The 24,502-nt window shown below is 42.2% G+C and overlaps 1 protein-coding gene across 6 annotated transcripts in view; it reads right to left on the reverse strand.

The window, feature by feature from the left end:
* Window positions 1-20,771, reverse strand: part of anln (anillin, actin binding protein) — a 103,017-nt gene extending 82,246 nt beyond the window's left edge. For 3 of the 6 annotated variants that reach the window (XM_061843447.1, XM_061843181.1, XM_061843624.1), the window contains exons 1-6: window positions 20,018-20,770; window positions 16,321-16,471; window positions 15,837-16,253; window positions 13,898-13,975; window positions 7,494-7,795; window positions 2,815-3,082 (exon numbers count right to left, since the gene is read on the reverse strand). In XM_061843447.1, coding sequence (XP_061699431.1) covers window positions 2,815-3,082; window positions 7,494-7,795; window positions 13,898-13,975; window positions 15,837-16,253; window positions 16,321-16,471; window positions 20,018-20,035 — 1,234 coding nt within the window. In that variant the 5' untranslated portion in view covers window positions 20,036-20,770. Of the gene's footprint in view, window positions 1-2,814; window positions 3,083-7,493; window positions 7,796-13,897; window positions 13,976-15,836; window positions 16,254-16,320; window positions 16,472-20,017 lie in introns of all 6 variants that reach the window. The other 3 variants (XM_061843268.1, XM_061843536.1, XM_061843360.1) reach the window with 3 other exon arrangements.
* Window positions 20,772-24,502: the final 3,731 nt, after the last annotated feature.

Consider the following 24,502-nt stretch of genomic DNA (forward strand, 5'->3'; position numbering starts at 1 on the left):
CTAAATAAGTCTCATTTTGTGACGACTAATGTAAGTTGCAATTTACCAACTACGAGATCTTGTAATCCATAACTTGCATAAGCCATGGCATTAGATCGAGCTATGATTTTTTTTTAAGTTATTGCCAATATAGGAGGCCTCACGATTTTTTTTAAACTGACAACAAAACTAACTGGAGTGTTTGAAGCTCACACTTTATCACGTCTGTAATGAACCAAGTATTTATAGATTGGTGTTGCTGTTTTTAAAATGTTATAATCATCCATATCCTGTTTGTGTAAAAAAAATTAAATATAGGACAGGAAGTCATCTCCTCCGTAAACATCTCTGTGACAGTTTTTTTTTTTTCTTTTAAATACGCATTGTTCTCAAATGAGTCAACTTGGCATTATAAATACTTCTTAAATCATTTTAGATTGAGAAGAATAATTCCTACCTGAAATGATCGCAACATATGCCTGTGTATTTTATTGGGCACCACCCATCCCGTTTAATTGCTGAAATCCATCGAGCTTTTCTGGTCTTTTCAGATGGTATTCTATAGAATATCTTCGAAACTGTCTCCTCTATTGTGACAACCAACAGCACAACAGGTCTTGGGCATTGTGAAAAATCTGCTCGGGTTCAGTTTTTGACCGGCAATATGGCGTCGTAAGCAAACAGTGACATCACACGCACTCTCTATAGGAGGCAACATAACATTAACATTCGGCTTTCAACGTGCATTGGTAAAGATATTCTACAAGCAATAATTCAGTTTTACGCCAAGAAAAACAGATGGGGATTTCATTATGGATTTAAAAAAAAAAAAAAAAAAAAAATCAAACAAAGTTGGAAGGTACCTTTCAAATTTATAGTTCACAATTTGCTTGGTTTGGTTAGCAATGTATTTTGTTTAAGATTTTCATTGTAAGTTTGCAAAAACACAAAATTGTTATTAAAAATGTTTTAATCTAAATGTAAATGCTGCAATCTGAATCTTTTCATGAGCCATGTAACTTCAATGGATGACACGGATCTGACCACAGTAAAATTTGGAAGCTCCACCATCTGTATTTTGCATGAAAGTTCACTTGTTCACTGCCACATCATTACCAGGATTTGCAAAGTTCGGATTTAACCATCTGCCTGCTTAAGGCACTGGAAAGTTTCGTGAAGCTACAGTAAGGTTTGTACAATGCAACTTCTATGTTGATGATGAGTTTGGAAGTATGGACAGTGAAAAAGAAGCTTTCCAGCTTGTTAAAGATGCAAGACACCGATGCAAAAGTGGTAATCTCCGCTGCTTACAGGATTTAGTCACAAACAACAAAAAGGTTTTCGCCACAATCCAAAGCAAGAATGTGGCGAGAGTGTAAAAGAGCGAGATATGGTGTTGGAAGAACCCAAAATGGAACAAGCCTCCAAACTTCTCCAGCTCAGCGTCTTGCTTGCCATCTCCCAGTGGATCTCCTACTTCCCAACGGCAATGACACAGCAGCTGATAGTCATCTACGTGCACTATCAGTACCGGGGCACCCCAAGATTTAAGTTAAAGTAAGTCACCATTTAAGTTGCTTTAAATTGTTGCATTTTTCTATTCTTTAAATACAGGGTGGACATTTGTTCACATGAAGGGGAATTAAAATGGGAATTTACTATTTGAAGGTTGGGAACGGATTGAGCTCTTAGATTACTGTAATTTCTGGACTTTACGTCGCCCCAGAGTACAAGACACACCACCCATAAAACCCATAAAAATGAAGAAAAAACCTATATAAGTCACACTGGAGTATAATTTATTTGATAAAATCCATTTAAAATTTAAATGATGAATAATTTCAAATAAAAATAGAATCGAGGCAACAACAGGCTGAACGGTATCCTCACGTTACATGACAACTGAAAACGTGCCTGGTATGTTAACATAAATTAAGAGTCGTTGTCATGGAAGTCCATACTTTGTTGACCCATCCAATGACTTCCCAGAAAGTTGGATGCCGGATTCACCCGGAAGCTGTGGTCTAGCAATTATGAAGAGACACTTTGTCCTAGTGAGGTTGCCGTTGTCCACAGGCTTTGAGTCGAACGGCTATCGTATCGGAACAACTACGTAATTATGTAAACGCTTTTGAACAATGTCGCTCAAAGAAAAAAAATGAGTACCGAAGTTTTCAACAACATTGGACAGCCTTTGTGGAGAGGGAGGGTTCTGCTCTGTGTCTACATTCACAGACGGGCAGTATGCCAAACCATTCGTCCTCGATGGTGCCAATTAACATTTTGCCAACTTCGCATAAAAACCAGATAATGAAGCGAATAAAAAACAAGTCTTGGTCGCCAAGAACCGTTCACCATCCCACCATCATGATGGCAAATGAATTGAATGACGTTCATTCAAGTCGTATTCATGGTAAGAAGTACTGTTGTCATCCTTGGTTAGCAACATCATAATGTTATTTAAAATAATCTGCAGAATATGATTTTCTCTTCAATGGCATTTTTGTTCAGTCCTTCTCAGTTGTTATAAGTTACAGATACACGGGCCGAGAGCCCCCTCTTACGGTTGTCAGTGCGAAAGATTAAGTCACACTCCTGGCCAAACTATGATATAAAAAAAAAATAAATAAATAAATAAAATTTATAGTCCGAAAAATTCTGTATTTCCGACGTAAAAACAAAAATGTTTAAGGTTAAACAAAACGGCCTTTGAACACTTCATAAGAACGACTTGTCTGAATTCCGAGGTTACACCGTGTTCATGTATGTGTGTGCCAGCAAGCGCGCACGTATATCAGAAACGCACACAAAAATTGAAGGGCCAGTGTACTTTACCAGGGGCAATAGCTTTTGCCTTCGCCAGTGGGACAGCAGAGCTGGACATAGGTTGCTTGAAACAGAGTTGTGGCTTTTGACGGAGAGACGTATAATTGGGACCCCTGGAAACAGGATCATATTGCCGTGATCCTGAAGATGTAGAACCTGGTGAAACAGATGCTGCCTGGACTGAGGTCTTTTGGGGGCTTGTACTTGATTTAAGGGTTGGTTTGTTTGTCAGACTGTCCGTCTTCTGAGAGCTTGACCTGGTTGAAGGGTACACAGCCTGTTGATATTAGGAAATCCATTATTAACATTATATATATATACACACATAAACACACACACACACACACACACACACACACACACACGCTATGTGGAGCAGAAGGCTCAAGACAAACAGCATCATAGCAACCATGTGACCTACACACTACATTGATGCCCCAGCAAACTACAAATACAAGTGGATAAATCATTCTTACTATTATTATTAAAACTATTATAATCTCTTGATAAATTTCACAATTTCACTTTTCATGTTGCTCCATGACAAGTGGCAGCCATCTTTTGTGAAATTTTCTAAAAACCAAAAAACATGAAATGAGCACTTTCATAAAAGTGAGAAAATTCTCTTCACATAATCGTTTTTTTCCAGTTACCCTGGAGGGTGGTGTGGGAATGCCACACAAACATGCCTCAGGTATATTTAAAAAGGGTATTTTCTATTTCACTGATTTCTCTAATTGCGTAGATGGATAGAGCTCGTGTACAGTCACCAAAATCACGTGACTAGCCATATTGCCAAACAAAATATTGTTCAACGGTAATTCCATAGAGACGAAACAAAAATACGACGCCCAGAGTTTTGTCCGATACCGTTAAAACATTCAGTTGATAAACGAAGGTACATGGAAAAAATAAGAGACTCTTGGCATCGAGGACCCATATTTAATGCCGAAGTCAATGTTTGCGCCAATAAGAAATTGGACTGTTAATTCGCTTCCGCTTATCTTGGACAACCGGATATAAACGTGTATCTGGTGAATAAATTGTCGAGATTTACACAGAAGAGTTTGAACGCGTATAAAAGTCTGGACGCATACAAATACTTCGTTGCTGGATCTGTTCTCAAATCAATCCCACATCATGATGTACCCACAGATTTTTTCAAGACAAATACCAATATTTTAATAAATGACCCCTGGTTTTACACAAACTAGCATTCACTATGACTGGGGAAAAAAAAAAAAACAATTAGCGTATTGCTGCCACACGCTTACCTCTGCAAACAGACTTTTTTTTTTTTTTAAATAAGCATTGTTCGCAAATGAGTCAATTTAGCAGTATAAATACTAATTGATGATTTGAGATTGCAGTCTCATTCAGAACCTTTTATCTACCAAGGGAGCTAACGGTAGTCACTGTGGTAGCTGTCTATATCTCGCTGGATGCTAACTTTAGCACAGCCCTTACAGTCTGCTCGCAACTGTAAACAAACACTAGCTCGTCCACCCCGACAGAGTATTTATTGTTCCTGGTGACTTCAATCATGCCTGTTTAAAGACTATTCTACCCAAATTTGTTCAGTATGTGAAATGTGTCCACCAGAGAAGATAAAACCCGTTACCATGTTTACCCCAATATTAAACATGCATACAGGGCCACCCCCGTACCTCATCACGCTGAATGCAATCATGTTTGCGTTTACCTTACCCCCACATACATCCCTCTACAAAAACAAACAAAGACAATTACAACATGGCCTGAGAATGCACTCTCTCAGCTGCAGAAGTGTTTTTCACGCATTGTTTACGAATTATTTGAATACCAGAACCTCCAGGAACAGATAGATACTGTTCTGTCTTAAATCAAAAACTGCAGGCTGATCCGGCTTTTCCCCAACCCAAAACCCCGGATGACCCGGGAGACTAAGGTACTCCTAAAATGCGACAAAGTCACCTCCAGGTCAGGGGACAAGGTACAATACAGTGCTGCCAGAACTGACTTAAAGAGAGGCATCAAAGTGGCCAAAGCACCATACAAAAGAAACGTTTGTAGAGAAGGATATAGGAAGACTGCTTCACAGAAAGTAACTCAAAAAAGATGTGAGGGGGAATTACAGCACATCACAGACTACAACAAAAATAACCAGATGTGTTCCGGAAAAACAGACAGGTCGCTGGCAGATGAACTAAACAGATACTTTTCCCACTTTAGGACTAACAGATCAGATTCAGTCTCATCACCACCACCTACCATTGGCAGGACACTGACACTTCGGAAACATGAAGTGAGATGTTTGGTCAGGACTGTAGACAACAGGAATACTGCTAGTCCAGATGGAGTGCCTGGGAAGGTACTGTAAGCCTGTCCTGATCAGCTGATCGGTGTTTTTATGAGAAAAAAAAAATTCAACAACTCCTCCTTGCAACAACGACCAATTACCTTCGCCCTGAAATCTGCAACAATCATTCCTGTGCCCCAAAAAGCCAGCTACTGACAGTCTGAATGATTACAGGCCTCTTGCACTCATGCTTGTGATCATGACGTGCTTTGAGAGGCTAGGTGCTCATCATAAAAGGGTCTCACTTCCTCCCTCACTCGACCCCTACCAATTTGCCTACAGAGGATCCCGGTCCACCAAGGATGTATCACAATGGCTCCCCACACTGCACTGAGCCATCTGGAACATCAAGGGAACAATGCGAGGATGCTTTTCATGAACTTTAGCTCAGCCTTGAATACCATCATCCCAGGTATTTTGGTTGACAAACTCAGCCTCCTTGGACTATCTCCTTCCATCTGCTGCTGGATTAGAGACTTCCTCACAAACTGTCCAGAGTCTGTCAGACTTGGCCCACACCTCTCTTCCACAATCACCCTCAGCCCCGGGTCGCCTCAAGGTTGTGTATAGAGTCCTCTCTGTACAGACATGACTGCATACCAGCCCATCCCAGCAACTCTGTCATCAAGTTTGCTGATGATCACACCGTGATCGGGCTCACCTCATTGCAAAGGAGATGAGTCTGCCTACAGAGATGAGATTCCAAATCTGTCAAAGTGGTGTTCGGCAAATAACCTCAGACTAAAAAACACAAAAACAAAGGAAATCCTCCTGGACTTCCGGAAATGCGGCATGGACCTGGCTCCACTGCTCATCAATGGGGAGTTTGTGCAGAGTCCACTCCTTCAGATTTCTAGGAGTACAGATCACAGACAACCTCTCCTGGACTTTAAACACCACGGCGGTGGTGAAAAAGGCCCAGCAGAGACACCATATCCTGAGAGTGCTCAAGAAGAAAAATCTGGAAGATAAGATGCTGGTGGCTTTATACAGAACCACCCTGGAGGATCCTTACATATTGCATCACAGTGTGGTATGATGGATGTGCAGCAGCTGACAGAAAAGCTCAGCAGAGTGATCAGTGCCCAGAAGAGCACATTCAGCATTCTCTGCTGTAACTAGAGGACATTGCCAGCTCTCACTATCACAGAAGAGCTAATAACATAGTTAGGGACTCAACCCATCCTGGTCACCACCCGTTTAACCTGCTGCCCTGTAGCAGGCGTTACAGGTCCAACAAAACACGGACAAGCAGACTCAAAGAGCTTTTTCCCTTGAGACATCAACACCTTGAATTTAAGACCACTAAACAGAAACAATACTGTAATCTGGCATCCGGTCACATGATTGACCAAAACTGTCGCGGCGATGTTTTTGTCAATCATGATCGACGCATTGGGCATCCCTGGCGTGAAGCCGAGTACTAGCTATTTTTGGCTAGGCACCCAACAGCAGTTCAGAATATCCATCCTTTTTATAGTCCTTGGAGCGGGTACTAGAGAATGCTCATGCCAAGGACTCCACCATTCTCTAATGCAGCTGTTCAACTATCTTGGGGTCTTCTTCATGAGTTACAGACGAGTGAAACGAGAGCTTGACAGGTGGATCAGTGCAGCGTCTGGCGTGATATGCAGACTTTGTATCGGTCCATTGTAGAGATGGAGCTAAACGGTGAAGGTCTTAATTTACAGGTCGATCAAAGTCCCTACCGTCATCTATTACAGCCTTTCGGTCATGTTCGAAAAAACAAGCTCCCAGATTCAAGCGGCTGAAATGAGTTTCCTTCGTAGAGTTGGGCTCTTCCTGAGAGGGAGAGGGTGAAAAGTTCAGGAATCTGGGAGGTGCTCAGTGTAGAGCTGCTTCACACAGAGGAGGAATATTGGGTGGCTGTGCATGTGGTGAGGATGCCTCCCACACACTTCCCTGATAAGGAGTTTTGGGCACATCCCATTGGGAGGTGACTCTGCGTACAACCCCAGACACGCTGGGGAGACTGTCTCACAGTTAACAGGGAATACCTTGTAATCCCCCTAGTCAGATGGATGAAGTGACTGGGGAGATTGAGCATTCCTGTGAAAGCTACTTCCCCTGTGAACTGACCTCAGACAAACAGAATAAATTAGATAGATGGATACCCCCATTTGTTTTTTTGGTACCAAGTCACCTCTTCACCAAAATAAGAAAGTTGAGCTCTCTTTTCCAACAATGACAAATCCATACTGCTGAGTTGTGGTCCACTGTAGACTGCTCGCCGTGTAAAAAATAAATTTCAGTTAAAGTGTTTTCACAAAGAAATTTATGATTTTTTTTTTTTTTTTGAATAATGAAGTACAATGTCAAGCAAACTTACCTGATTTTGGACAGTTGAAAACTTGCTCATTGTTGAAGTTGTCATCACAGGCTTAGGCCTTTGTTTAGTGGAAGCAGCCAAATTTGCATCTCTACAGATTGACTTGGAACCAAAGGCTACAGCAGGCTTTGCAGGGAATTCCTCTTTTGAAAAGTTCGCGTGGCTTAAGTCATCTTCCCAAGTTCCAATCGTGGCAGCAAGGGTGGCGAGTCTTTCCCGTCGTCCCACTGGAGTTTCTGAGGGTATGGCTATGCCAGATGTTTTGATATCATTTCGTCTAAAGAGGGAGGTAGGTGGAGTATCTGAAAAACAGTATAGAGCTGTCAGAGCAGTCAAAAAGCACCCCTCTGGTCTTAGTCAAATGCACATGTGCAATGTATGATGTAGATATTATGTACAATATACAGTGAAGAAAATAAGTATTTGAACACCCTGCTACATTGCAAGTTCTCCCACTTGGAAATCATGCAGGGGTCTGAAATTTTCATAATAGGTGCATGTCCACTGGGAGAGAGATAACCTAAAAAGAAAAATGTAGAAATCACAATGTATGATTTTTTTTTATGATTTATTTGTGTGATACAGCTGCAAATATGTATTTGAACCCCTTTCTATCAGCTAGAATTCTGATCCTCAAAGACCTGTTAGTCCGCCTTTAAAAGTCCACCTCCACTCCATGCATTATCCTGAATCCGATCTACCTGTGTGAGGTTGTTAGCTGCATGAAGACACCTGTCCACCTTATACGATATCAGTAAGACTCAAACTTGTAACATGGACCAAAGAGCTATCCAAAGACACCAGAGACAAAATTGTACAACTCCACACAGCTGGAAAGGGCTATGGAGAAATTACCCAGCAGCTTGGTGAAAAAAAAGGTCCACTGTTGGAATAATCATTAGAAAATGGAAGAATCTAAACATGACAGTCAATCACAATCAGAGTGGAGGCCCATGGAAGATATCACATCGTGGGGTCTCACTGTTCCTTAGAAAGGTGAGGAATCAGCCCAGGGCCACACGGCAGGACTTGGTCAATGACCTGAAAAGAGCTGGGACCAACCATTTCCAAGGTGACTGTTGGTAATACACTAAGATGTTATGCTTTGAAATCATGCATGACACAGAAGGTTTCCCTGCCTAAACAAGCACATGGTCAGATGAGACCAAAATGGACTTTTTGGTCATAATTCCACTCACCGTGTTTGGAGGAAGATGAATGATGAGTTCCATCCAAAGAACACCATCCTGATTGTGAAGCAAGGGGGTGGTAGCATCATGCTTTGGGGTGTTTTTCTGGACATGGGACAGGACGACTGCACTGTAATAAGGAGAGGATGATCGCGGCCGTGTATTGTGAGATTTTGGGGAACAACCTCTTTCCCTCAGATCATTGAAGATGGGTCATGGCTGGGTCTTTCAACATGACAATGACCCGAAGCACACAGCCAGGAAAACCAAGGAGTGGTTCCGTGAGAAGCATATCAAGGTTCTGGCGTGGCCTAGCCAGTCTCCAGACTTGAACCCAAAAGAAAATCTTTGGAGGGAGCTGAAACTCGGTGTTTCTCAGCGACAGCCCAGAAACCTGTCTGATATAGAGAAGATCTGTGTGGAGGAGGGGGCCAAAATACCTCCCTGCAGTGCGTGTAAACTTGGTGAACAACTACAGGAAACGTTTGACCTGTGTAATTGCAAACAAAGGCTACTGTACCAAATATTAACATTGGTTTTCTGAAGAGTTCAAATACTTATTTTCAGCTGTATCACACAAATAAAAAGAAAAAAAATACATTGTGATTTCTGGATTTTTTTTTTTTTAGATTATCTCTCTCACAATGGACATGCACCTACGAGGAAAATTTCAGACCCCTTCATGATTTCTAAGTGGGAGAACTTGCAATATAGCAGGGTGTTCAAATACCTATTTTCTTCACTGTATATTGTGTAATACGCATATAGCATTATACCATTTATAATGCTTATTCTGTCATTCAACCTTGGTTTATTTTGTCACTCAACCACGCTCTGCTATAAAGCAGCTCCAGCCTAACCTTCTCAATGTGCTGAGTTTTGTTTTTTTGCAACCTTATGACACAATAATTTGGCAATCAGCATCATACTTTCTAATCTTTGACTCACCTCTCCAAAAGGGGGTGGGTGCTTAATAACAGTAATGTGCCCCCAGGCCAGGAATGTCATTTGGCGATGGCATCTTTTGGACCGGGATGATGGTTATAGCTTTGAGGGAGGTTGGAACAACAGCATGGCTAAGAGAGGTGTTGAAGATTTCTGTGAGGACATTGGTGAGCTCATCCGCACAATCTCTCAGGACTCTGTTAGGAATGTCATTCGGTCTGAAGCCCTTAATTGCATAAGTCCTTCTGAGTGCTCCCCGTACACTGTCCGGAGACAGCAGTAGAATATTGACGCAGGGCGACCCCCAGGGGTCAGGTCTCCCACCACTCCTGTTCCTCTTTTACATCAATGACCTTACCACCAACCTCAACAACCCACAGGTTAGCCTGTTCGCAGATGATGTTGCGTCAGACGGCCGGTGAGATCTGGAAATCCATCTTTGGAGCATCCAATACCCCCCAGCAGCCAGAACTTCTTCCACCCTGGTTGGAGACAGGTGAACACGTCTTCGTGACTACCACCAGCAAGTCAGGAGATGTGGAAGCCGACAAGAAGTGGGATCTTCAACGACTGGAGGAAGGATGGGAAACCTTCAGCATGGTCCTCTACAAACACTGATTAGCACTGAGCACTGGAATCGTCGTCACCACTGGCCATCCAAGTGACCCCCAAGTCCACCACTCCTTGGACATTCCAACAGGCCGATCGTGTTCCTCCTTCCAGGCGGAGATCAAACCAATGGTCAAGGCGTTGCAAATCATCCGAGCCGACGAAATCATCCTGAAAGCCCGAGTGGGTCAGTGACAGCCTTTCTTCCTCATTCACATCCAGATAATTCACCCGTCAAACACCCTCAAGAACAACAACGAACAAGATATCCTCATACTCGTGTCTGAGCTCACGAAGCAAAGGTGTCGGGTGGACCTTCACTTGGTGCCCTAGTCATTGTGGTATCGTCGGCAACAAGCGAGCAGATGCCCAGACGAAATCTGGATTGGTCGCAGACCAAACCAAAGTCGACCACCGTTAAAACACCGCAAAAGCAATGATCAGTAGGCCGACAAGGGGCGTGTCAGCATCCCATGAACGAACGCAGTGAATCTACGGCGACAGGGCCAGCCGGATCGACCGCCAAGCATATATGACGTACGCACGCATAGACCAAGTGACATTGAGTCGGCTCCGTTATCACCCCGCCCTGAAGTACTGGATGGTCAAGATTGGCAGGGTGGACACCATCTACAGAAAATGCGGGCTGGGTGACGAGACTGCGGAGCAAGTCATCTACGATTTCCCCCGTATCCAAAAACAGATACAATTGTAAGAGACCCGGCTATGACGTTGGCCATCCAAGAGAAATGGACAAACAGACCCGACCTACCAGATGTGTCCCAGCCAACAACCACCAACTAAAGTACTCGCTATTTCCCTCCCTGGTCAAAAACAACAACAGCAGCAGCACCCAATCGTTGGGAGGCAGAGGGATTTTCAGTGCTGTGGTGATTTTTGTGGTCGGGATACCACGTCACAGGTTCTTGGCGTCTCTTTCATTAAAGCGGTCAGCAATCCTCTGCAAGTACTGTCTCTTAACTTCTCTGATGCCACGTGACAGGTTGGCCCTCGTTGTCTTTAGGTTCACCTCGTCCCTAGCGTTGAAGGCAGCATTCTGTGCCTTCAAAATTGATGATGACCTCTACAGACTGTGTCTTTGAAATTTTAAGCAAGAGTTCGTTAGGAAATTATCAGGAAGAACCTAAACAATACTCGTGCTCTTTTACTGTGGTTGAAAAGCGCACAAGATCGATCCAGAATTCGTAACAGCTGCCCATTGCAATGAGTTTGCCTGTTATTTTAGTGAAAAAAAACTACAATCCATGAGGTCAAATGTCAGCACAAATCAGCATAATGATAAAATTATTTTACATCTGAAGCCACCCAGGAAAAACTTTATTAACTTGTCAGAATTTAATACAGATGACCAAAAAACTAGAGAAAACTGTTCAGCAGTTGAAACCAATATCATCTGACTTTTTCAAAACCGTTGCGGAGTCAGTGCGACCTGATTTGCAGCAAATAATCAATTAAAATTGACTTTTTCACAAGTTCCAATCAGGTTTCCAAACTCATCACAGTCCAGAATCTGCTCTTATCAAAATGCTAAATGATATAAGGTTGAATACTGACTCAGGAAAGGTGTCAATTTTGGTCTTGTTGGATGTCAGCACGGCTTTTGATAAGGTAGATCATAATATATTACTGAACAAGTTGGGAACGTGGGTAAGACTACATGGAACAATCCTTAAAGGGGAAATCCAGTCCTTTGCATGAACAGTGTATCAATAGGTCATGTAATATGTACCATATTTTGACAATGTGATGTTAAATCCTCTCTCATTTAAGAGTGTTTTGAGACAATTTTTATCAACAATGACGAATTTTCAGGGCCGCTGCCATTTTTGCGAGTCACATGATCTACGTGGGCGTATATGACGTGTACCATGCCATTCCAAACGCTGGATTACATGGGACACCATTATGCCCAGCGCTGATTTCAAAGATTTATCCTCATGTGATGAAGAAATAGCAGTATCGGTTGATCGGGAAGACGGAGGAATACTTCCATACAGATTTGAACCGGTGGCTGTAATTAATATTAAATATTCTGATGGTTCTTCGGATGGAATGACGTTTAGTCTGACTACTCGGAGGCCTACGCGTGACATAAGTGCGTGAACAAAGGCCCCCAGGAGCTCCGGGCTGGCAGCCGCAGATGGTTCTTCGGACGAGAATGACGCGGAGTCTGACGAGTGAGCTCCGGCGGTGGGCCGCGAGCCGAGCTTCGGTGGTGGGGGAGGCCGCGAGCCGAGCTTCGGTGGTGGGGGAGGCCGCGAGCCGAGCTTCGGTGGTGGGGGAGGCCGCGAGCCGAGCTTCGGTGGTGGGGGAGGCCGCGAGCCGAGCTTCGGTGGTGGGGGAGGCCGCGAGCCGAGCTTCGGTGGTGGGGGAGGCCGCGAGCCGAGCTTCGGCGTTTGGGGCTAACGGCCTCCGCCGCTTGATAGTTCGTTGCGGCCGCCGCCGGAGCTTGTGGCCCGCCTTCGGTGATGGCGGAGGCCTTTAGCTTAGCTTGGGCATCCTGCTGTACTTAACACCTACAGTACCTACAGGCAAATACCAGTCTGTCACATTTGACGAGAGCGATAACGCTCATGTGCCTCCGTGCTCGCAAATCTGCACAGTCGAGCATGAAAAATCACTCGTGTAAAATTTCTTACGAGTAGAAAAAAATTGAGCTTGAAACACGTCGCTTATTTTGTGTAGACTTGACATTAATTTACGCGTTTACTTCATAAACGTTGCTAACTAAACAGAACTCCTCCAAACCAACTAGTATTCCCTACTGTTAGTTAGGCCGAAAGCAGGTGTTCCGAGCTGCTTCATGTACTGCGCGCGCATTTACGTTGAAAGTCATCAACATAATGAGCCATGTTAAAGGAAATTGAGTTACACAAGGGGTACTCATTGCGTCGATCACGAGGCAGTGTGATGGTGCCACCCCCCCCCAAAAAAAGACACAAAAGACACTTTGTCCCTTGATTTAAGTGTGGCCAATATGTCGAGCGCACACACATAAAGGTGCATTCTAGCAAGCTGGCCAACTATTTACAACTTCCTAATGGGCAGGACAAGCAGGTGAGGCTGGGGGACACTACCTCATCCACGCGCACTATCAGCACTGGGGCACCCCAAGTTTGTGTCCTCTCCCTTCTGCTAAACGGACAACTGCACCTCGTGGCATCTTACTGTCAAACTTCTGAAGTTCGCAAATGACACCACGGTCATCAACCACGTCGACGAGTGTGCATATCGAACTTTGGTGTGGTCAACACAACCTGACGTTGAACACTCTCAAGACTGGAGATGATTGTGGATTTCAGGAGGCATCCTTCATCACACCTGCCCTGACGCTGTCCAACTGTCTTGTGTCAACCGTCAAGACCTTCAAGTTCTTGGGAATTACAGTTTCAATGGACCTGAAGTGGGAGACGAACATCACCTCCACTCAAAACAGCTCAGCAAAGGATGTACTTCTTGCGGCTTCTGAGGAAGCACAACCTATCACAAGAGCTGCTGAGACAGTTCTACACAGTGATCATCCAATCAGTACAGTGTACCTCCATCACAGTCTGGTTTGGGGCCACCACAAAAAAGGACAAACAGATTGCAACGGACAATGAAAACCGCTGAACAGATTGTCAGGACCACGCTACCCACCATTGAGGACTTGCACGCAATACAAACTTGGTCCAGAGCAGGCCTCCACATCCTGGCCACCAGCTCTTCCAGCGCCTTCTGTCGGGAAATCACTACAGATTAATGAAAGTCAAAACTAGCAGGCATTCAAACAGTTTTTTAACTCTGGCAATTAGGTCATTAAATTCTTGATCAGCAAACATACAATTTTTCTGCCTTGTGCTATGTTAGGACATTCACATCCTGCTGGTCTAATGACTATGCATATTAGTGACATATTTTGTAGACTATCGCACAATTTGTTACTTTAAACTGTTCCCTTTGCACAATTGTCATTGCACTGGTCTATAGAGCTTGTGCATGTGAAGTCACCGTTTTCAAAATCCATATTGCCGGTCAAACAGAGCTGCTCGACATTGTGGGTGACATTGAACTGGAGCAGAATATTCACAATGCCCGAGACCTGTTGTGCTGTTGGTTGTCATAACAGACAAGACCGATCTTCAAAGAGATCATTCTCTAGAATACCAGCTGAAAAGACCAGAAAACATTGATGGATTTTGGCAATTAAAGGGAAAGTCCACTCATTAAAAATAATGTATCAGATAGGTCATGTCATTGGTACTGGAACTTTAAAATAAATAAAGGTTTAAGGTTGGCTATATCGGCAATTTTGAATGTTCGCAGACGCTGACATTTTGGAGAGTCACATGACCGAACTGCGCGGATGTGACATCTCATGTGCTCAACCTGAGGCTCGGGTACGTTCCTACACAGTTGTGGCCAGCGCTGATTTCTGACGTATCCTCATCTGATGAAAAAAAGAAGTATCGGTTGATCGGGAAGATTGAGGAAAACGTCCATATAGATTTGAACCTGTGACTGTCAATAATGTTGAATATTCGGATGGTTCTTCGGACAGGAAGCGGGCCGCAAGCGAGCTCCGAGGGCCCGTCCACAGCTCCGGGGGCCTTTGTTTACACACTTACGTTCCGCCCGTAGGACTCAGAATAGTCAGACTCCGCGTCAAAACCGAAAAAGTCCATCACTATTTATTCCTGATTGACAACGGCTCCAGCAACTAAGTATTTGCATGGGTTCACACTTTTATACGCTTTTGAACATTTCTGTGTAAATCTCAACGAATTACTCACCAGATACATGTGTATATCCCATTGCCCAATTTATCGGTGAAAACATCGACTTCGCCATTAAATATGGGTCCTGTTTGCCCAGTGCTTCTAATTTTTCCACGTACCTTCCTTTATTAGCACCTTCTAAATGTTTAATGTTATTGGACAAAACTCTGGATGTCATGCTATAAGACATTTGTTTCGTCCCAACAGAATTAACTGTCAACAATGCTTTCTTAGACTGTCAACATGGCGATGTCAGGTGATTTTATGACGTAGGTGTATGAGCTCTATAGGTGTGAGAAACGAAGATGCAGTAGGTGAATGGAAAAAGATGACACAGTGACAACCCCTAACGGGACAAGCTGAAAGGAAAAGACGATGCGGATATTTTTGTATTGCTGTTGTGACAGAAAGTTATTGACAAAGGCAATTGTGCTTTTATTTGCTAAGTATTTGTTTTAAGGCAGAACGGTGGATGACTGGTTTGACCATCTGCCTCACATCTGACTTCGGCATGTGTGGAGTTCGCATGTTCTCCCCGTTCCTGCGTGGGTTTTCTATGGGCACCCCCGTTTCTTCCCACATCTTAAAAACATACATGGTAGGTTAATTGAAGACTAAACTGGCCGTCGGCGTGAATGTGAATGACTGTTTATATGCGCCCAGCGATTGGCTGGCAACCAGTTCAAGGTGTGCCCTGCCTCCTGCTCGAAGATAGCGAGGATAGGCTCCAGCACTTCCACGACCTTTTTAAGGATAAGCGGCTAAGAAAAATATTGGATGGATGGACGGATGGATGGAAGTGCGTTGAGAAAAATTCTTACCAGTGGAATCCCAGAATTTCCTCTGTTCAGCAAGCTTCTGTAGACGTGACTTCATACTCCTGGCAAGGGGTGATGACTCTTCCACTGGGTCGTCCTTGCTCCTTAGTGCAGCAGGACGAACAGGAATGACCCCGGACGTCTGCAATTTTGGAGTAGCAGCCAAATCAGTCTTTTCTAAATCTATCTGAACAGTTTTTAACTCTCCTGACTGGGCCAGAGAAATTTGTGGGGCTTCAGTCAACCCTTTGGAAGATGAAGGTCGGACACATGTAGGGATGATGGGGGGTTTAGGGGCTGTTTCAGGATCTGTGAGCACAGGGGTTAGCGGTTGCGTCTCATTTTCTCCCTCTGCAGGTTTAATATTTTCTGCTGAACACATACGCTTGGATGGAGAAGGTTTCAAGGATGTCTGGGGAACTTAGAGAAATGAAAAACAAGTAAGCAGTGATTATTAGTCAATGTGGTTAATATCACGAAATCATACCTTCAGCAATAACTGTTTCAGTGATCACGTTATTTGCATCAGCTAGAGGCTCTCTGGATCTTTTCGCTATCGATTGCCCTCCTCCATTTGGTCTTCCTGCAATCTTTTTCTGTAGGTTCTCTCTGCGAGCCCGTGTCCGTTCCAACAGTTTCTGGTCGGATCCAAGCATGTTAAAATTAATTTGAATATCAACAATTTGGCATTTTCAAAAATTACAGTGAACATTGCTTAATATTTTTCTCCAAAGTAAATATTGTTGGGAATTAATATAAACTAGAGGACACTTTGTATGTGAACGTCACAATTACAAAAATGACTCATAGGACTCACTTTGATGCCATGGAACAAAAGGAACCAGCACATTTACAGTGATGTCACAGGTGCAGGAACAACTACAGTCATAGTATATTACAATCTTACCCATGGAGGAGTACTTAAATTCATATTCCTGGATGAATATTAACAAGTGATTGAACCAGCACACACAATGTTTTATTTTTTGTCAGTGATAGTTTCAAGACATGTGTTTCCCAACCAAATGTTTGGTGTTTGAAATTCAAAGGTTGGTGTCACAATTTAACAATATTTCACAGGTGTGTGTATCAACCTCCCCTTTGTCATTAAGAAACTAACTGCAGTAGTCAAGAGTTTCAAATTACATTACTCAAGAGTCTAAATATTGATTACTATAGGAAGCAAGTGGAAGGAACATAGCCAAACACATATCAAAAGATATTCTCCAGAAAGTCAACACTTAATAAAATGTTTTATTTATTTGCTTGACCTCAGTGTTTTATTTGTACCATTCTGTTTGCTCATCAGCAAACACAGCTATTTACATGTTCTGATTTGATTTATAATACTGTTCACTTATAAGTGCAAGCTATGACATATCTGCAGCAGCATAAAAACACCGACACTATTCTGCCCAGCACATTGGAAAAACTTTTAGCAAGAATTGACTGTGGTTAGGTATGAGACTGTTGGAAATGACTGGGGGGGGGGGGGGGGGGAGAGAGAAGAGAGATCAGAATCAAGATCTGTCGCTCGAAACTGTTTTCAGTCGCAATCACCATTCCCGCTAAGGGCGCTGGAAGTGTGGTCTCGGTAGAAGCGCTACATTTTTGGTTCACAAAACACTTGTTCTATTATGGCATCTGATGTGAAATTGCGCCTTTTGAATGATCTGAGATCTGGTGCAATGCATTGTGGAGAACCTCAACGCCATGTGTATTCCATCTTGGAGGGAATGTGATGGGAATAAGGGGTTTTTGATGGAAAGTGAAAGTTTGAAGATCATTGGGGTTTTTTTCATGATTTTCAGTGTGAAACACGCATATACGGTTAGTATTTCATGAAATATGAGGTTATCTTTCATAACTAATTATCTTAGTAATCTGTATATTTTTGGACGAGATGAGGTGACTAAATATACCCTGCATACAGCGCCACCACTGCCTAGAAAAGGAACATGGCTGCTCGAGGTAGACTTGAACGAAGATGAGCGATAAAAAGGAAATTTTATAAACTGCATCCAGGATTTGGTTTATTCTACTTAAAATTCCTGCACATGGCCATAAAAAACATGAAAATTATATTGATTTCTGCATTAATAGTGATACAGTGATCTCTCTTAACCAGTCACCGGACTTGATAAAATGCAACACCCTTGGGCAACAATTGAGATGTTTATGTATGCTTCTTGTTGCCAGGTTGGTTTCAGATATGTTGAATGCTGTTGGATCAGCATGTTGAGTGTTTAAGGTGCAAGTACTGCTAAAGATCCACTGCAAGTGATCAAGAAGGTGTTACTGTCGCAGATAAAGTTCCATGCTTAGTTTTTTTAATCAGGTTTTTTTTTTTTTTTAAACATCAACCACTTGCCGAAGTAATTGGTAATTGAGTTTTATGCATTATATTATGCATACTTTTAATACATTGCACAGAATACTTTGTAGGCTCTTCATCTTACTGTTTGGCCCACCCCTGGTTTAAGGCATCCCTTGTTGTATAATCCATCAATCTATCTATCTTCTTACCAGCTTATCTTCACAAGGGACTCGGGGAATGCATCCCAGCTGTCAACGGACAGGAGGCAGGGTACACCCAGAATTGGTTGCCATCCAATCGCAGGGCACATAAGAGACAAACAGCCACACTCACAATCATACTGAAGGCAATTTAGAGTGTCCAATTAGTGTTGCATGTTTTTGGGATGTGGAAGGAAACCAGAGTGCCCAGAGAAAACCCACGCAGGCACAGGAAGAAAAACTCCACACAGGTGGGTCCGGTATCGAACCTGGGACCTCAGAACTGTGAGGCCAACGCTTTCCAGCTAAGCCTGATCAAACCTAGGTTAATGTAAATCCAATTAATTCAATTAACTAAAATTTGTCATGTCATTTGTAACCATGTTGAAACAATAATGCAAAGTATTCACGTAATAAATGTACACACTAATACTTACAAAGGAAATAAAACAACTTAGTATGACTCAATTAAAACAATTTTTAGGATACAGCTTCAGAACTAGCTACCAGTTATCAGTGACTACTTAAGTCCGAGGGTGGACCGGTGTGCGATTTCAACCGACAGTGACAGTACTGACATTTACAGTTAGTGACTTTCATCTAGTGGCCAACAGTCAGCTGTGGATTTCCCTTGAAATTAAGGACTAAAGCAAGTTGTGGACTTTCAGCCAGTTGTAGACTTTTCCTCAGTTTAAGAAACCTTTGGTGTCAGTCTTTGTAGTCACAGGAACTTTTAAAGCCGAAGGAAGTCAACTTTATGCTTAGTTGTCATTGGCGAACTTGAGGAAAATTACACATGAGGGAGGACATGAGGACAGTGGGTGTCAAAGAAGATGCACGAGATAGGGTTAGGGTTAGATGGAAAAAGATGACACGCTTTGGCGACCCCTAACGGGACAAGCCGAAAGGAAAAGAAGAAGACATGTAACCCATTTCTTGTAGGATTTTGAATATTATTTCATAAATTGATGGGATAATTGATCATCTGATGTATTAATGTATGACATGAATGAAAAGTTAAAACACAGAAACTGACAAAACCCATTTTATAGCATTAAACGAGCTTTTTTTCCCCCCAAAAAAAACATTTTTTTTCACATTTGGTTTTCTTGGTTTTTTTTAGCATGTAGGTCAACAATATTAATAGGTAATCCAAAAAAAGGTGTTATTTTCTCGTTACCCACAGTCCAATGAATGATTTGGTATCTAAAATACATGATTTTGACCTTTTTTTTTTTTTTTTTTAATGCTTGGCGGTCCTTATTTTCAGAGAGACAGAAAGCATTCATTTCTTTGCTGGAAATCCCATGAACGTCAAACTTTATTATTTTTTTGATTGAGAAGCCAGCACTCTGATGCAAAAATTCATGTTATTTTTATTATTTTAATGTATAAAATACGGGGTTAATGGTCGTTGGTTCATTAATGATAAATGTCTGGAAAGGAAAGAGTAGTTTTGGCATTGTTCGTGTTTCAAACACGAAAAGCATCATTCAAAAATTCGTTAGTGTAGGATATTGTGGCCAATTAAAAACGCTCATCATTGTTACCTTTGTAATGTATAAGATTAACAATTAAAACTTTATGACTAATTGCAGATGTTGCATCTCCACTGCTTGTTGGCTAACGCTATATAAGAAACAAGGAATAAGAACTTCTCTACTCACCTCCGTAAAAGGATCCATTCAAAGCAATAATGTTGGCTAATGATTTTGTAAATCCTTAAGTACACTAAAATGAAAGAGAGGACGCAAAGAAGCAAAGGGACCTGCGTTTTGTCTCTTCGCCTGTCTCTCGATAAAATAACTTCCGTTCAAATTTGAAATTTTAGCGCTGACTTATTGCGCAGACTCCGTCAACCGACGATCGTCTTTCTACCAATCAACAGGGAGAACGCAGTTTTTTTTTTTTTCCAGACAGAACCAGCCTATTGAAAATAAGGACGTAAAATAAAATGTAAAAAAAAATAGCTGCCATGACCAACCCCACCTTTAGGGCGCGACGGAAAGAAATTTAGAAAGAACGAAAGATGGGACTATTGCTTGGATACGTACAGGTCCGCCATGTTGAATGTGTCAAATGAGCCCGTAAAGTCATGCAAATCAATGGTTCTCGGAATTGTCTAATCTTGTCTAATATTGATTCGTTTGCTTAGCCTTTGTAGTAATATCAGAGGGCCACGGATATATTAAAAGATGCCTTCTTTCGAACAAGGATAGTAGTTTCTAAGTGACGAAAGCGCAAGTTATCTTTTCTAGACGGAAATATGTTCAACTGTACCCTAAAATACACATCTTGTTCGATGTTTTTTTTTTTTTTTACCGAAGGATATTAGAATTTATGAAAAATATAGCCGAACTTTGATCGATTTTGGCGGACATGACGACCCCTTTTTCCGGCGATTTTTAGTTCTGTGGCCATGTCAATGACGTAGAATGAGAAAACTAGATACGCACTCTGCGATATTAGGTCTACCGCAATGACGTCAAATAAAAACTAGAAGACGCACAGACACCTTTTAAGTGGTAATTTAGCTTTAACTTTTGGTCAGGGCAAAACATTTCTTTGCGTGCTATTTCACGTGAAAGTTGGCATCCTTTGACATCCTACAATTGTACGTTGTGCAACATAGCATCGAATTTAATTGAAATACGTTAGGTTTAGCTTTTTTGGTGTCAATATGGTTATTCCTTGTTGCGCTGTTGCCTGTCAACACCGGCCAGGCAGCCGCAAAGAAATAACGTTTTAATTTAACCTTATATGGAATATGGAAAATATATCATTACTTTATTGACCATAGCAGAGGCCCCGTAGCTCAGTGGTTAGAGCACTGGTTTGGTAAACCAGGGGTTGTGGGTTCATATCCCACTGGGGCCTCCACTCCCTGAGAAGGGTTGCGTCAGGAAGGGCATCCGGCGAAAGGGACAAGCCGAAAGAAACACACACACTTTATTGACCATAGCGGCAGACATAATGAATGCAGCGTGCGTAGTCTAGTGTTTTTTCTACGTCATTGGTCATGGCAAAAAGAGTGGCAAACATAAACACATTGTTATGGAAAATTATGCGATAAATCTAAATACTTGGGATGTTTTGGATCCCTACAGACATGAATATAATCGGAATATTTGCAGCATTCCTAGAAAGGTTTAGAAGATACATTGACACATACATATGTAATGGGAGATACAGACTAATAATTTCCCCGTGCCAAACGTGTCAACTGCCGCGCCCACCTCTCGTCTTAGTCGAGCAGGCATTTCAATTGATATATTCCACAAATTACACGGAAATTTTTGGACACTTTTTGTACAAGAGGATGAACAATCTCGGAAATGTTTTCAAGAAATTCCACAGTATTGCTCTCAGGTTAAAAATCAATCATCTGATTCATTTACTTGGTTTTCCATCCATCCATCCATTTTCTTTGTAGCCTATCCGAGCTGTCAACGGGCAGGAGGCAGTGTACACCCTGAACTGGTTGCCACCCAATTGCAGGGCATTACATTAGTTTGTTTATCCTAATATGCCTACTAAACATTACAGCCATTATCCTTCGCTTCATAACTTATGACTTTCTTTCACTTATAATACTTTATAGTAATAAAATACAACAGGAAACTTTATTGTACACCCAAATCTAGTATTTTTTCCATCGTATCAGGTATCTGAAAGTGACCATAAAAATGTTCACAATATACGCATTCACGTAACAAAGAATTCTGAATACTATTATTTAACCATGTAAAATTTCCAGCATTAAGTATCTCAATGATATCATCCATTTGAAGGACAAATAAAATCTACAAAACCTTACTACACATTGAAAACCACAAACACAGTTGAGCTACACATGTAATATTACATCATATAAATGAGCAGTCATCATCAGACAGATTCTTCTGCTCTGCCAGCTCATGGATGATCTTGCCAATGCAGACCTTGGCATGCTTCTCCCGACGCTTTGTATTGTGGAGATGATCTCTATCTTATGGAGGGTATCATGATAATTCCACTTGAGTGTATCATGCTGCAAGATATAACTCTGCTCTGAAGTTACAACCTCCACACAAGCACCAACGTCTGCTGAGGGTGGTTTCTCTTTCGTGGATTCCAAGAATTAAATACACATTCTATGACTAACTGGCCTAGACTGGTTCTTCAGAATATAAAAAAAACAACAAACAAACAACAAAAACACTATAAAATACCTATTGAATCTATGGCAAATTTAAAATCAACCACAAATATACCTGCATGTATTTTTTTTAAATATATCAAATCTTAGAAAACTCTCAAGTTATGGCCCCTGGTGGAGGAATTCCACAAATTAATGAAAAAGTCTGTATACATTAGCAATGAATTGAGTTACTGTATTAATAATACTGAACAGACATTATTAAAGAGCCATTGCAAATGCATGCTTTGACTACCTCACATTGATATACAATATTGTGCAAATTAATTAATGGCTCCTTACAGGTTCCTACCTCATTCTTCCAAGAAAAAAATATGGCATCACAGTCTTCTTGAGCAGCTTCAAATGCCTGTGCTTCGAGAGATAGAAGTCCTCTTCTCTGAAGTGTTCAGAACAAACAACATCATATCTTGACAGCACCCATTGCTTCTTCATCAATGAAGCCCTATGGGGGCAAAAGCCAGTGCAATCTGAAGGCCGGTCCCAAGGCCAGATAAATGTAGAGGGTTAAGTCAGGAAGGGCATCTGGAGTAAAATTGTGCCAAACAAAGAGTGCCAAGCATTCATCTAAAGAATACCATACCAGATCGGTCGTGGCCCGGGTTAACATCACCCCCCCCCCCCCCGTCCCCCAGCACCATTAACCCGCAGGGCGTCAGTGGAAATTCAGCTACTGTGGGTCGAAGACAAAGAAGAGGAGGAAATCGGATCTGTCGTCAGAAGAAGAAGCGGAATGCACAGAGCCTACAACTGTGTGTAGGGACTTTGAATGTTGGGACTATGACAGGAAAAGCTCAGGAGTTGGTTGAGATGATGATTAGGAGAAAGGTTGATATACTGTGCATCCAAGAGACCAGGTGGAAAGGTCGTAAGGCTAGAAGTTTAGGAGCAGGGTTTAAATTATTCTGCCACGGAGTAGATGGGAAGAGAAATGGAGTAGGGGTTATTTTCAAGGAAGAGCTGGCTAAGAATGTCTTGGATGTGAAAAGAGTATCAGATCAAGTAATGAGCCTGAAATTTGAAGTCGAGGGTATTATGTTTAATGTGATTAGCGGCTATGCCCCACAGGTAGGATGTGACCTTGAGTTGAAAGAGAAATTCTGGAAGGAACTAGATGAAGCAGTTCTGAGTATCCCAGACACAGAGAGAGCTGTGATTGGTGCAGAGTGTAATGGAACCTACCAGGCGCATGAAGCCCCAGACAAATTAGCTCCTAGGATCATCGGAACACAAAAACCCTTCCACCACAATAAGGTGACGGCTCGAGGAGGGGACATCTAGTTCAGGTGTTGGTAAACTCTGCTTTCTTAAAGGAAGACTTTGTTGAAACTAATAGGAATAGGAGCACACATTAAAAGTTAGTAGATGAGGGTTCAGTGTTTCTTTTAATGCCAGAGTTATCCACAGATTTTACCAAGAAACATCTCTAAATTGGAAAACTATTATCGAAATTGCTCTCACGGTCAGACATCCCAATGAGGCCGGGTGGAAAACTGAGAGCCAATTCGCCTTTGTCACTCCTGCGGTGCTTGCTGTACTGACCCCCCTTTGCTCGTGGATACATTTCATCGAACAGAGAATGTCCACTTTCTGGCATTTTGTGGCCGAATTTTGTGAAAAATAATTATAAACAAACAAAATAAAAATAGCATGATGTACACTGTTCAAGCCCGTGTGTTTGAGCCAGGATACACACAGTCGGCACTTGATGTGTTGGAGAGGGGGTGTGGCACTGACAACGAACAATAACAGTCCCATTATATGGACCGCGGAAATTTGATGCTTTTCCAAGGAGACGTGACCAGACTTTTTTTTTAGCCCAAATTGTACTTTTCAAGCAGCCACCTTCTTACGATTGACCGGCGGTGGGGATTGTGGGAGAGAGGGGTCACCGTAAATGGTAACTGGGAAGCGTTGTGTGCTTACACGTATATATCCATCTATAGATTTTCTT

This window comes from Syngnathoides biaculeatus, chromosome 1 (assembly GCF_019802595.1).
Source record: "Syngnathoides biaculeatus isolate LvHL_M chromosome 1, ASM1980259v1, whole genome shotgun sequence".
In the NCBI taxonomy this organism is placed as follows: Eukaryota; Metazoa; Chordata; class Actinopteri; order Syngnathiformes; family Syngnathidae; genus Syngnathoides; species Syngnathoides biaculeatus.